General features: G+C 39.8%; 1 protein-coding gene and 1 long non-coding RNA gene across 2 annotated transcripts in view; one reads left to right on the top strand and one right to left on the bottom strand.

The window, feature by feature from the left end:
* Nucleotides 1-1,332: 1,332 nt before the first annotated feature.
* The window catches only part of LOC130906797 (uncharacterized), an 85,450-nt gene continuing 71,549 nt past the window's right edge, over nucleotides 1,333-15,233 (bottom strand). Inside the window, exon 4 of the long non-coding RNA XR_009061367.1 lies at nucleotides 1,333-1,362. This is a non-coding gene — a long non-coding RNA (uncharacterized LOC130906797). The remainder of the gene's footprint in view (nucleotides 1,363-15,233) is intronic.
* Nucleotides 9,991-15,233, top strand: part of pygma (phosphorylase, glycogen, muscle A) — a 39,349-nt gene continuing 34,106 nt past the window's right edge. The window contains exon 1 of the mRNA XM_057821426.1: nucleotides 9,991-10,313. Within this exon, the coding sequence (XP_057677409.1) occupies nucleotides 10,071-10,313 (243 nt within the window). The 5' untranslated portion in view covers nucleotides 9,991-10,070. The remainder of the gene's footprint in view (nucleotides 10,314-15,233) is intronic.

The following is a 15,233-nucleotide window of genomic DNA, read 5'->3' as shown; positions in this document are numbered from 1 at the left end:
ATTGAAACAAATCTTTAGAAAATGACAGTCCAATATCGTTACTTTGGATGTAGAAAATCGTTGCACAGTTGCGCACTTTTTTTCCACTTGGAAAACAACAAATAGTAACATGGTGTGGCAGCAAAAACCACAACCGAAGACGACCAATGGGACGTGTGCGTAACAGTGGCGCCCGTTTCATAAGTCTCGCTCTCTGGAAGTGGCAACAATTTACAGCACAAAAAGTCACAAAAGTGAAAGCGAGGGTGCGCCTGTGTGACTTGGGGTACCACACGGTTCCCTTTCGTGGTTTAATTTTCCCGTATGCATTTTTCAATTACTCCAGTTCGCTCAGCATCGAGTCGGGAGGAGGCGACTCCGTCGGCGGCCGAGCGGCTACCGCTTCACACATCATTCACCGCTACTTTCTTCGCAAACCAGCTTGTAACATTACCGCCACCTAGTGGATTTAACCGTGAAGGAGTTTGACAGCAACAAAAACAAACAAACAAAAAAACCTGAGATGTTACTTTTCACGCATGTGGCAGAAGATGGAAAAAAATAATCGCACCGACTCTAACTTTAGTTGCAAAATGGTCGCATTTTGGAGCCCGGAGGGGAAAAGTGCTTGAATATTCCACCAAAGCTAAGGTAGTTTGTTTACATTCAAACAGAAACTGGGCAGCGTCAAGTTGAAAAAGCAGAAAAGGGGATTGTTTACTGGCAGTCTCTTCCAAGCTTTGCACCTACTAACTAACATCCTGTAGCCAAAACACCCAAATAGACTACAGCCAAGAGAATGTGAATATAATGAGCATAATGACTGAAGGGAACAGTAGGCAGCGATGTTTAACAAAAGACTGGCGACTCAGTAATGCTTCCCAGCAGAGACCACAGACAAATTGTTTTGTGGTGGATTCATGAATCATAATTGTGATTAAAGTTGTCAAGACTGCGACCTGATTTAATGAGGAACTCGCTGGGTAAGAGAATGCCACAGTTGGTACATTTACCTGAGCGTTGTTACATCCGTCCATTACTTGTCCTTGTGGCCTTTCTGTAGGAAACAGCAGATTTATCCCCAGTTGACAGTGCTTCTATAGTGTAGACGATGGGTCATCCAATTAAAAGAAATCATTTGAAATGACTTAACCACCGGAAATCAATAACATTCTTTGTCACAATGTTTTGCTGCAGGAAAGAAAGAATGAGATGATCAAGGCAGACGGTGGCGTAGGTGGTTGAGCCATTGATCGAGGGATCGTGCCTACTTGCCTGTTTGAAAATAGTGCGAAAAAAAGTGTTTGATGGTGCAAATTGGCTGCCTCGCTTCTGTCAGACTGCCCCTGGAGAGTTGTGGCTACTGTAGCAGCTTACCACCATCTAACACGGAATGAAAGAATAATGCATTGTTATTTGTTATTATACTGTAAAGTAAATCTGATGCATTATTATTATTAGTTGGAGTAATACAGTGGTACCTTGACATACAAATGTAATTCGTTCCAGTGCTTGGTTTGTATGTCAAAATGGTCGTATGTCGAGTAGGGCTGTCAAACGATTAAAATTTTCAATCGAGTTAATCACAGCTTAAAAATTAATTAATCGTAATTAATCGCAATTCAAACCATCTATAAAATATGCCATATTTTTCTGTAAATTATTGTTGGAATGGAAAGATAAGACACAAGTCGGATATATACATTCAACATACTGTACATAAGTATTGTATTTGTATATTATAACAATAAATCAACAAGATGGCATTAACATTAACATACTGTTAAAGCGATTCATGGATAAAAAGACTTGTAGTTCTTAAAAGATAAATGTTAGTACAAGTTATAGAAATTTTATATTAAAACTAGGGTTGTTCCGATCATGTTTTTTTGCTCCCAATCCGATATTTCCCGATCTGATTGCTTTTTTTTGCTCCCGATTCAATTCCAATCATTCCCGATAATTTTTCCCGATCATATACATTTTGGCAATGCATTAAGAAAAAAATGAATACAACTTGGACGAATATATACATTCAACATACAGTACATAAGTACTGTATTTGTTTATTATGACAATAAATCCTCAAGATGGCATTTACATTATTATCATTCTTTCTGTGAGAGGGATTCACGGATAGAAAGACTTGTGACTTTGTATATTGTGACTAAATATTGCCATCTAGTGTATTTGCTGAGCTTTCAGTAAATGATACTGTAGCCATGCCCAAATGCATGATGGGAAGTGGAACCATGACTGTGCGTAGTGCTACCAATTGATATATCTTCTCTGCGTTGGGAAATAACATAGGGTGTTAAGAAAAAGATCAATTGCTACCTTGCTTCCCCACATTGCTTCCCATGATATTTCTAACAGTAGGGAGAGGGATTGTAAGGCTTTAGCCAATTAAAAAGAGGCTCCAAAGTTTGCCAAAATTCACTCTACTCATTTTACGCTGCCTTTTATCTCTCTATATAGGTAAAACGGCTCCATTACAGATTGAGCGCGACAATGCGTGAGTGGGTCGTGCGACGCATGCATTCATTGCGTTGAATATTTTAACGTGATACATTTTTTAAAAAATTAATTACCGCCATTATCGGGATAAATTTGATAACCCTACCTTAAGCCTAAACTAAAGACTCTGGATGAGTGTAACATATTATGTTTGTAATGTTAAATACAATTAGAAAATGATTTAATTAAAAAAAAAATATATATTTAAAAAAAAGGCCGATATTTTTTTTGCCGATTCCGATACTTTGAAAATGACGTGATCGGACCTGATCGCCGATCAGGATCTCTAATTAAAACACCTCTTAAAGTTTTCGTTTTAATAAAATTTGTAAAAGTTTCAAACAAAAAATAAACTAGTAGCTTGCCATTGTTGATGTCAATAATTACACAATGCTCATGGATGGTGCTGAAACCCATAAAATCAGTCGCACCCAAGCGCCAGCAGAGGGCGACAAAACACAAGTAACAAATGGACATGACACTGTCATTTTAATCTGTTGGAGCTGGGCATGTGCGTTAATGCGTCAAATATTTTAACGTGATTAATTTATAAAATTAATTACCGCTCGTTAGGGCTGTCAAAATTATCGCGTTAACGAGCGGTAATTAATTAATTTTGACAGCCCTATTTAAAATATAATAATTATTGCATTTGAAGTGCTTAAAAACCATTTATTAAAATATGCATAAACATTTGTTTTTTTCTTAATTATACTTTGGGTGGGGAGTGAAAAAACATGTCTTATATGTATCTCTTTCCAATGCTAAATCTGAATAAATACATTGAACACCCGCCCCCCAACCCCCCAATTTTTTTTTTTGTTTTTTGTTTTTTGGTGGGGTGCGCTACTTCGTGGTTTTTCACTTATCACAGAGGGTTCTGGTCCCCATTAACTGCGAAAAACGAGGGATCACTGTATTATTTTGAAGTAACACTCCACCTAAGCCTGAGTTATACTCCCGCGTTGCGGTGACGACGCAGCGACTACGGCGTCATTCGACATTCGATAGTTCTGTGGTGAGGGAACGGGTTGCTCTGTAATTCACCGCCAAGCCATTAGATGGGTGTGGCGTTATGTTTGTACGGTTTTGGGGCATGCTTGTTGACTTCCGCTAGTCTAGTTTAAGGGAGAAAAAAATAAACAATGCAAAATGGAATTCTTGAAAGTAAATATTCTGCTCATCAACATTGAATAAATATTGAACATACAAATGTTGAGGGGCAGGCGACGCAGAAGACTTGTTTCAAGGCGGTCTGGCCGACTTTTGATGCCGCACAGAGAGTTTTAGACTCGGGTGGAGAGAGCTAGCTGTGGCGGCTAGCTTCAAACTGGCGTCGAGCACTGCGTTCAAGGTCTGCAAAACCCTCCAGCCCGATTTGTTTGCCGTGTCCTACAACCAGCCAGTGGGAAGCCATAGCAGATTTCTGGCGTCTATGGAACTTCCCAAACTGCGTTGGGAGCCTTGATTTTAACGTTATCATAAATAGCACCGAGGCACTCTCAATCAGTGATGATGTATCGTGTGTGAACTGTCTGTTATTGAAAATGAAAGCTCAAAACAACTCTTTTGACACCTAATCTGTGCTTTATTCTTCATATACTTGAAGTATGACACGTAAATAAGTCACAGACTCACAGCAAACATATGTACACAATAAATGATGAAGTGCACCAACCAAAAATACGGCATAAAGTGATAAAAAGTTGGCAGTTTTTGGCCGACTGGGTCACCGCTTCGTGTGGCCACTCGATTCCGAACATACACGTCTCAGTGGTTCGTCCACTTTTTTTTTTTTTTTTTTTTTTTTTTTTTTTTTTTTTTTTTAATCGCCGACCTTGCCATTTGGCAAGCACAATAATGTCTTGACGAGACTTGCTCTTCGATGATACTCGCGTCGGCTTGGTCCATTTTTGCGTGTAGAAAATAATGTTTAATTTTTGACAATGGTGGTGATCTCGCGCTGAACCGGAAACAACAGTCTGAGCGGACCAATCACAGTCCGTTTCTGCCACGTCATACGCGTCTACGCGACGCGAAGGTTAGAAAATTCGAGAGGAGCGCGTCAGGCTACGGCGCAGGGTCGCAACTCGGGTCTTCCTTGACGGCGCAGGTCTGACGCGGAAGTATAACTCGGCCTTTACTTTAATCACATTTTTGGCTCCTCTACCCACCTCTGCTCTCATTACAACCACTTTGATTTAGTTTGAGTTTCCAACAAAAATAGTGTCCTGTCAAATGAGCAGCAGTCAGTAATGCAATTGTTACAATTCTTTTTGCCCAAAAATGTATAAAAGAAAGAAAAAATGTCTGAATGCCTCTATTAAATGGTCATGAATACCAAGTGAACAATAGTACTTTCACCCAAAGCCCTTAGTTACCAGAGTAAAAGTGCCATTCAACTTTTTTTTTTTTCACATTGATCACTCAGAAATCACTCAGAACCTTGAGAACAAGTGAGCCCCTGCTGGTTTCAACAAAGTCCAATCTCCAGACAGAAGAATGTAGGTATGGATATTATTGTTGGCGTTCTCATTTAATGGCTCAATTTGAACAAATTGCAGGGCAAAATGTTCAAACGTACACACGTCAATCAGGCCGGAAACAAAAGTGTGGTCTATAAATGCTTGATGCACTATTTGACAGAACAGCCAGTAGACATGTAGGAACATAATTTGCTCATCATAATGGACAAATCAGGGACACGCCAGCTTCAATCTCTGTCATCCACTGTGTGATGGTTCCGCCGTTGCGGGGGTCATTGGGTATGCGGGGATGTTAATGTAACGTTGTGTAGGAGGGATTATTAAACCACAAAAAAATATCTTGACAGCCTTTGCCATTACGAAACATTTGTCATTTAATTTACAGGGTATTTTTTTCTGTTATGGCGCTTGGCAACAACACCTCTCTGTCACTCGTATGTCTCGTCCAGTGTGCAAATGGTTGGAATGGCATGTTAATTCACCCCCGCCTCCACGCCTCCTATACTTTTACTGTCAACTTGTAATGAAAGTGCAATGAAATCCATTCCTTGTTGACACAAAAATAACAGACCAAACCAATTTCAAAACCGCTTTGCAGCTCGCTGACAACAGCGTCTTCCGACATAGTGCTCGCTTGTGTTGTCTGCTGGCTCTAGCTGACATTAACGAGATATGCCTTTCAAATATCATGGCCTTTGGGACTGGGTCAGAGTTACTATTAATAGAAGGTCAAGACTTTACGATAGTTTGGCTTGCGAGCGCGATAACTCAAAATAGAGTGGGCTTTAGTAGCTCGGCTGCAGATGATTTTTGAGTCTGATCTGGCTGCGGGCTGTTGAATAAATGGGATCTATACGCATCCTGAATCACTGTTTTGGAAGGAGTTGTTCCAGTACTGTTGAGACGCTAGCGAGGAAAACAAAACATGGCACGTCAAACTAAGTCTGTCGGGTTTTTCTGCAAAGCTGACGGATCCAACAGAATCCAGCAATTTGTAAATATAGCAGCAGCTATCAATACGATAATTGGCAGGCTTTTGCTGCGCTTCGCTTCGGCAAAAAAATACGTTGGTTGGGATTTAATATACCATCTGCTAACTTAGACATTCCTGCCAATGATGAGAAAGAAAATGAGTTAGCCACTATGGCTGCCAGACATCCTCATCACCAGCATGTCTCCATGCTGGAACACCTTTGAAAAGTTTACCCATGCTCCGGAGGTAACAATGTCGCTAATGACGGGCACAACCAACCGTAAACAAATATTCAGGTGTCATTATTATCTATCTTTCAATCATGTACAGAGAGCAGGACTGCAAAAATATGTTTTTTTTTTTTTTTTTGCGGGAAGAATACTTTTTTTTCGTACATCAGTCAACTAAGGTGAATTTTTTTTTTTTTTTTTTTAGACTTGTTCGATAATGACTTGTTTAACGACAACCGATATTGTCCAACTCCAAAAAACTGATACCAATATCAAACCGATACGAATACAGTGGAGAAAAAAAGTATTTGAACACCTTGCTATTTTGCAAGTGCTCCCACTTAGAAATCATGGAGGGTTCTGAAATTTTCATCGTAGGTGCATATCCACTGTGAGAGAGATAGTTTAAAAAGAAAAAAACAAGAATAACAATGTATAATTTTTTAACAGTTTATTTGTGATACAGCTGCAAATAAGTATTTGACAACCTGAAAAAAAAACATATATTTGGTACAGTAGCCTTTGCTTGCAATTACAGAGGTCAAACGTTTCCTGCAGTTTTTCACTAGGTTTGCACACACACCGCAGGAGGGATCTTGACCCACCCATCAGTCAGGTTTCTGGCCTGTCGCTGAGAAACACAGAGTTTGAGCTCCCTCGAAAGGTCTTCTATTTGGTTTAGGTCTGGAGACCGGCTAGACCATGCTAGAACCTTGTTATGCTTCTTACGGTGCCACTCCTTGGTTTTCCTGACTGTGTGCTTCGGGTGACTGTCATGTTGGAAGACCTAGGCACGACCCATCTTCAATGCTCTGACTAAAGGAAGAAAGTTGTTCCCCAAAATCTCACAATACAGGGCCCTAGTCATCCTGTCTTTCATAGATTGCACTCATTCTGTCCCATGCGCAGAACCCCCCCCCCCCCCCCCCAAAGCATGATGCTACCAGACCCATGCTTCACAGTAGGGATGGTGTTCTTTTTCTTCTCATCATTCTTCTTTCTCCAAACACGGTTAGTGGAATTTTGACCAAAAAGTTCTATTTTACTCTCATCTGACCACAAAACCTGCTCCCATGATTCCTCTGCATCATCCAGATGGTCATAGGCAGAGCTAAGATGGGCCTTAACATGTGCTGGTTTGAGCTTCCACCTTCCATGCCATGCATGACGTCTAGTCAGTGCTTAATTTGTAAATCATAAGGTGCCGGAACGCAAAGTACATATGACAGCACAGGGATGACGAGACAGGCACAGGTCCCGGAACATACGCAGAAAATGGTGTAGAAAACAACACGCAAATGCCCACTTGCCATACTGCAGGATTTACAAGCCTCAATTTCAGATTATTATTTTATTAGATTTCTCTGGCCCCAAAGTTCCCACTGCCTTACAAATTGTGCAGCCCTGGCCTGTTGCTCCGGCTGTTGGTGGTCCACCTGGCTGACTGCTGGCACTGTAGCTGGCCCCCACTCTGGGTGGCGCTGTACCTGACCAGCTTCCTGCACCGGCTTGGCTGGCTGTCCGTGAACCTGGCTAGCTTTTGCGGCACTAGCCTCCTGTTGCACCCAGCTTGCCCGTTAGCATGATCGCTGCAGCTGCTCTCATCGCCAGTTGTTGCTTTTCTGACTTGTTTTGAACCATCTTCCTTCTTTTTGAAAAAAAAAAAAAAAAAAGACAGTAAATGCAACTGTCTTTTTGGCATGTTGAAATACCGTTTGATCCTGGCTGCTTGCTCCCCAAATGCTTCAAATTTCGAAAGGTTTTTTTTTTTTTTTTCAATGTCAGGGGCGTGATTTGTTGGTCCAGCATTTCAGAGCATCAACAAATCTCTGACTCTTTCAAATCATTCAAAATGTTCCGTCCCCCAGAAAATTGAGTTTCAATCAGGTTTTCCAATGATGTAACACATGCATATCGGACAATTTTGAAATTTGGCCAAATTGGGGGTCTCAGAGCGGAACTTCAAGTCACCTGAGTGTTTTCCACCATATATATATGTATATATATATATATATATATATATATATATATATATATATATATATATATATATATATATATATATATATATACATACATACATATATATATATATATATATATATACATACATATATATATATATATATATATATATACATATATATACATATATACATACAGTGGGGAGAACAAGTATTTGATACACTGACAATGGGTTTTCCCATTGGCAGTGTATCAAATACTTGTTGTCCATTTTCCATGCCGCTTTTCCTCACGAGGGTCGCGGAGGTGCTGGAGCCTATCCCAGTTAATTACGGGCAGTAGGCTAGGGGACACGCTGAACTGGTTGCCAGCCAATCGCAGGGCACAAGGAGACATACAACCATTCACGCACACATTCATACCTACGGACAATTTCGAGTGTTCAATCAGCCTACCATGTGTGTTTTTGGGATGTGGGAGGAAACCGGAGTTCCCGGAGGAAACCCACGCAGGCACGGGGAGAACATGCAAACTCCACACAGGAAGGCCAAAGCCCGGGATTGGCGGACGTGCTAACCACTCAGCCACCGTGCTGCCTATATATATATATATATATATATTAGGGCTGTCAAAATTATCGCGTTAACAGGCGGTAATTAATTTTTTAAAATTAATCACATTAAAATATTTGACGCAATTAACGCACATGCCCTGCTCAGACAGATTTTAATGACAGTACAGTGAAATGCCCACTTGTTAATTGTGTTTTAAGGAGTTTTGCCGCCCTCTGCTGGCGCTTGGGTGCGACTGATTTTGTAGGCTTCAGCACCCATGAGCATTGTGTAAGTAATTATTGACATCAACAATGGTGGGCTACTATTTTATTTTTTGATTGAAAATTTTACAAATTTTATCAAAACGAAAACATTAAGAGGGGTTTTAATATCAAATTTCTATAACTTACTACTAACATTTATCATTTAAGAACTACAAGTCTTTCATGAATCGATTTAACAGAATGTTAATAATGTTAATGCCATCTTGTTGATTTATTGTTATCATAAACAAATACAGTCCTTATGTACCGTATGTTGAATGTATATATCCATCTCGTGTATTATCTTTCCATTCAAACAATAATTTACAGAAAAATATGGCATATTTTATAGATGGTTTGCATTGCAATTAATTGCGATCAATTACGATTAATTAATTTTTAAGCTGTAATTAACTCGGATAAATTTTTTTATCATTTGACAGCCCTAATATATATATTTTTTATTATACTTTGGGAAAAAAAGGAAAATACTTATCTTATACAGTATGTATCTCTTTCTAATGCTAAATCTGAATAAATATATTGAACACACCAAATTAAAACAGAAAAAAATAAATAAAATAAAAACATTTTTTTGTGGGGCGCGGGCACTACTTTGCGGTTTTTCACTTATAGCAGCGGGTTCTGGTCCCCATAATCTGCAAAAAATGAGGGATCAATGTAACTGTTTTAATGCTGTCGGCAATGATGTTGATTTATTGGCTATCATTAGCAATATCTCTGAAACATGATCAATCAATGCCAGTTACTTTGTACATTTTGTCGGGGCGCATATGTATTTTATTTTTACCAGCACAGATTGATAGCCTTAAGCTTCTTCAGAAAAGCGGCAATAACTGAAGATAAAACCAATAATTCATCCCTGAGAATGACCTATTTCAAAGTTACTCAACATATACTCCACCCTTGACCAAATTTACACACTAGCCCCACCCTCTTTGTAACATTAATAGCACTGCCTTTAAAAAGCTGAGGCCGACCCCGCTTTGTGCTGCCTGTCTTTCAGTGCGTCCGGGCCCGGTGGCGTTTTCTTTACGTCAAAAGTTCTCCCAGAGGTCTCAGCTAGCAAACCCTGAGCCGCCATGTCCAAACCCTTGTCCGACCATGACAGGAGGAAGCAGATCTCGGTGCGAGGCCTGGCCGGTGTTGATAATGTCACCGAACTGAAGCAGAATTTCAACAGGCACCTCCACTTCACGCTGGCCAAAGACAGAAATGTGGCCACCAGAAGGGATTACTACTTTGCTCTTGCACACACTGTGCGGGACCACTTGATCGGCAGGTGGATCAGAACCCAGCAGCACTACTATGAGAAAGATCCCAAAGTAAGTTCAACACATAACAGGTTCAGGTACTTGAGATTGTAAGTCATGTGACCTGCCTTGAATGCACCCGATATATATATTTTTGAAATCCTCCAGCTTGAATTCTGCTGTTAAACAAAAAGCCCTGCTTCATTTCATTTGAGGAAAGAGTTTCTCATTCCTCAGCCTTTTAAGAGCAGCCTGGGTACAATCTAATGCCAGGGCATGACATTTAAACTTCACAAGGGCTTCTTAGCAGTCTGCTGCTAAGCTTCCATTCTTACGGTGTGCTGAAACATTAAACCTCTCCGTGACCTTCTGTTCATATCCCGCCTCACCATAAAGCACACAGCTTGTCTCACATGAGCACAAGGCTCCAAGGGCGTTGGATTTCATATCTACACCCCCGTACAGGTGCGCCTATACAGCACGTATACCCACAATAGCAAGCTGACACGTACATAATCGTAAACAGTGCTTTGGCGGCTGAGTGAAACAACATCAATTAAATTTACATGAAGGGAAAATTGTTCTTTTCCTTTTAATGTATCACTCTGCAGATTTTTTCCCCCTTTGATACAGCCAACATCCAAGAGAGTCATTGTTCTGTCACTTAAGTGCCTTTTGTGTTCACCCAAGCAGGGTGACATTTACTTGAAGAGTGGAATACATTTTTAGAACAGGTTTAATCCAGCGTCGGCGGGATGCAACCTCACACTGAACCACCCGACCCTACTGACTGTATCGACCTTGTTCACTGCTGCAGACTGAAAGGTCAAAGGTGAATTCCTTGAAAAGAAACCTTGAACAGAGCTCATGGCTCATGTACTGTGCTGCACAGTGAATGTGGCAGTCACTTGATTGATTGATGGCGTAGTATCAAAAGTGTCAGAACAAAAAAATTCAACAATGACTAAAAATATTGACGAAATAAAAGTCAGCTTAGATTTGTAACAAATCCTATCAAATAACTGAACCCAGCCCGTCATCAGTACTTAATTTTTTTTTATTTATGCACAAGTAGGTGAACCACTTCTCATTTCACTCCAGGCTTGAACTCCACAAGTAAAGAATATCACTCACAGGCTGACCTTTACGACGACCTCCACGGGAGCTATTTTTGCAGAATCAAAATGTTGCAGTTATGTAATACGGAATGCAATTTGTCCTCTCGTCCCTTCCCTTCTCTCTGCTTTTGCTCTTCAGCGTGCGTCTGCCTTCTCAATTTCAGAAGAGGAATGGGGGGAAAAAAACAAAACACCTAAATGGCAAAGGCTAAACATTAAAGAGGCGCAGGTGGAAAATTACTCATGCGTGTAATGGGATCGCGATGAATATTTTGGGGGTAGTGTACTTCAAATATGATAGGTGTTTGCATTTCAAGTTTAGATACCAGGGTTTCTCGAAATGAGCTATGCGTATCATAAGTGCTACACCAGCTCCCTCTAGTTGTAAGTGAAAGAATCAGTTCAAATCTGTTAGTACGATAAAATTGAACGCATTTAATCTGTAATCACCATTTTTAAATTCATATTTTTGGTCAAATGGTATTTAGTTTTATGTGCAACACCTTTTAACTGAATCATTGTTACATTCCCTGCTAGCTACGGCAATACTGTAGAAGTAAATGTTTATGTTAATGTGGAAAGCTTATAATGCAAAAATAGTTACCGTATTTTTCGCACTATAAGGCGCACATAAAACCCTTCCATTTTCTCAAAAACCAACGATGCGCCACATACAGGTAGTCGACGTACTCAGCTTACACGATTTTGACTTTACGATGCCGGAGTCTCGTCCGCCATTTTGTCTCCAGTCTTTTTTTTTTTATGTCGCATAAACAGTACCTTATTGCAGTGGTCCCCAACCACCGAGCATTTGCTACCGGGCCGCAGAGAAATACTATTGGTATCGGCCCGAATATAAGATGGCCCTGATTATAAGACGACCCCCCTTTTTTCAAGACTCAAGTTTGAAAAAGACTTTTTGAACACCAAATTAATTTTTAAACAGAAAATAATTACAGTAAATCTGAAAAAAAATGATCATAATATATTTGAAAGAAAAAGCATCTTATTTTGCCTCATTCAAATCTTAATATCTGAACCTTTAAATATGTAAACTAAAGTGCAATCACATTTGTAAATGAATGGCTTCTGGTTTTTGAAATGTAAATAAACCAATCTATTGTGATAAAACAACAAAATTGCAATAACTGCAATAACCAGCAAAGTGAGATTTTACTGTAACTAGTCTTGAAACAAATCTGAATAAAGAAAAACATTGCAATAAAATAATGCAAACTAGTTAAACTTGAGAGTAGCTGAGATCTGTCATGACAGAACATTACTCCTCAAGTTCAGCATTCGCTTCAATGATATCTGGCGTCATCTAGCGTCATGAAGGGGTATAATGTCTAGACCAGGAATATAAGACGACCTCCTTTTTTTCAGTCTTATTTCAATGCAAAAAAACACTGCAATACGGTAATTTATTTACAACGGCAATCTGGCCTGTGGCTCGTGACACATCAATATCTCTGTATACTCTATAGCTTAATCCGAGTAAAGATTTGTATAGGTCGCCATCTAGTGGCCGCAATTACTATGGTGTTTGCACACCTATACCAGCACAGCGCCAGTCAATGTAAACAGTAACTTTAGCTGCTGTTGGCTGTGTGCTGCGGGCGGCGACGTCTTTGGACAGCTTTTTGACGGGGAAAAGGCCACCTGCTGAGCCAGAAGAGGAGCCTAAAACCAAGTCCATTCTTTCTGCATAATATGTGACTAAAAGCTGGCAAACGAGGCAAAAAAGCGAATGCACTGAGAGCATCATACCTCATGGCGAAACGTATTGCTAAAGCTAAGAAACCTTTCACGATCGGAGAACTCAGGCTTGCGACCACGGATATTCGCCGACAAGTTTTAGGAGAGGCCACTGTTAAAAAAAGGTTGATTCAGTGTATGTTGAGTTCCATTTTCCCTGCACTTAGTACCAGGGCCAGCCCAGGCCATTTGGGGCCCCTAAGCAAAATAATGTAAAGGGGCCCATATTTTTGGCCCACCATTTCGTCACAGTGTACTGTGAAACCCATACATGAAATCCAACCCATACGTCCATATTTTGTATATTAATCAGATTTTGTTGCACTGCATACTTCAAACTTCTCACCCCAAATGATTGTCAGAACTTACAGTAGAGCACCAAACCTTTTTCTAAAAGAGGAAAGAAAGTAGTTAAGGAAGAACTTAACTACTATTTTTTAAAGCTTGTAATCAAGCATCAAAACTCACAAAAGTCAAATAATGCAAACTGTAGTAAACAAAATAGAATATAAATTAAACAATTGCCAGATTGGGGGCCCCCTAGGGGTCAGGGGCCCTAAGCAGCTGCATAGTCTGCGTAAAGACTGGGCCGGCCCTGCTTAGTAGTCGTTTTTAGCCTCGATGTGTTATTTTTTTGCCGGTCTGTGAAAAAAAATGGCAAAATTACACCTGTCCGTGGTGCAAAAAAGTCTGGGGACCACTGCCTTGTTGTACCTCACTGTATTTTATTTTTTACTTTTACTTCATTAATATGACGTTCTGGCCTCACTAAACTTGATGTTGATCAGCTTTACAGACAGTAATCAAGGCAATTCTGCTTTTTGAAGCTTTTTACTTCCTTCACTTTTGGCTATTTGTAAAGCCAATACACTTATGTTCAAAACGACGCACATTTTCACAATAAAACACTTGACACAAAACAATTGGCGTTCAAACTCCCATCTAGTCTAATATGTAAATTTAGTAGATTAAATTTGCCTAACAAAAGTCTAAATTTGCCTATGAACGCTAACGTATTTACAATGCTCATAGCAAATCGCTCGCACATAACTCCACAAACTGTAGCTCTAAACTTAATAAATGCATACACAAACATATATTAGCTGAAACGACTTACAGCCTACAGTTTGTGGGACAAACCAGAGCACAGCTATCCTTTATCCATGTCAGACGTCAGAGTCTGCTCAGTCATACAAGGACACAGTCCAGCCAGATCCAACTCTGCCACCAGAGGACAGTGTATCCCCTATCATTAAACAAAATACAATACTTTTGGACTACTTGGATAGTTATTTTGAGATTTAGGGGTGCTTAAAGGGTTAATTCCAATTTAGGCGGAAAATTCAGGCTAGGTCGCCAGCGTAGGAATGGAACTCGTTCGTAAACTTGGGAGCACTTGTATATGGATTGATACTGGTTAAACACCTCAGCACCATGGGGGCTTTGGAATTCACTCCCACCCGACCTCAGAACCACAGATTCTCTCCCCCTTTTTTAATCCATACTCAAAACTCACCTGTTCAGACTTGCCTATCCATAATAATCACTAATTTCTGGTCCGTTGTTTTTTTTTTTTTTTACTTATTATTGCCCTTATATCTCTTTTAGTATTTTAAAATCTCCTTAAACGTTCCATGCTTTAATGTTCTTACTTTTAATATGTTTAACTGTTTTAAACTATGGTAGTCTCAGAAAGGCACCTTCAAATATATTATTATTATTATTATTATTATTAAACATGGCGTGACATTCCCTTTACCACAGCTCCATCTAGTGGATGCATGACGCAACTCCAATCACTATTACTACTACTACTACTACTGCGCTTTATAATCCAGTGCGCCCTGTATATGAAAACACTTTCAAAAGAGCCCATTTACTAAAGGAGCGCCTTATACTCCGATGTGCCTTACAGTGCGGAAAATTTGGTATTTTACAATAACACAATGTTCAAACTGTGCATAATGCTACAGTGGCTACTTTTTGCTTCGGTCTTGTTTTTTGATGAACATTTATGCCAACTACACTACTGTATTTGTACATGTTGGTCACAATGGTGCTAATGGGAGAACAAAAGAAAAGCTTAATACCCACTGATCAAACCATTTTGTCATTT

Source organism: Corythoichthys intestinalis, chromosome 18 (assembly GCF_030265065.1).
Source record: "Corythoichthys intestinalis isolate RoL2023-P3 chromosome 18, ASM3026506v1, whole genome shotgun sequence".
NCBI lineage: Eukaryota > Metazoa > Chordata > Actinopteri > Syngnathiformes > Syngnathidae > Corythoichthys > Corythoichthys intestinalis.
The sequence above is the reverse complement of the archived record's forward strand: the minus strand, read 5'-3'. Positions and strand labels throughout refer to the sequence as shown.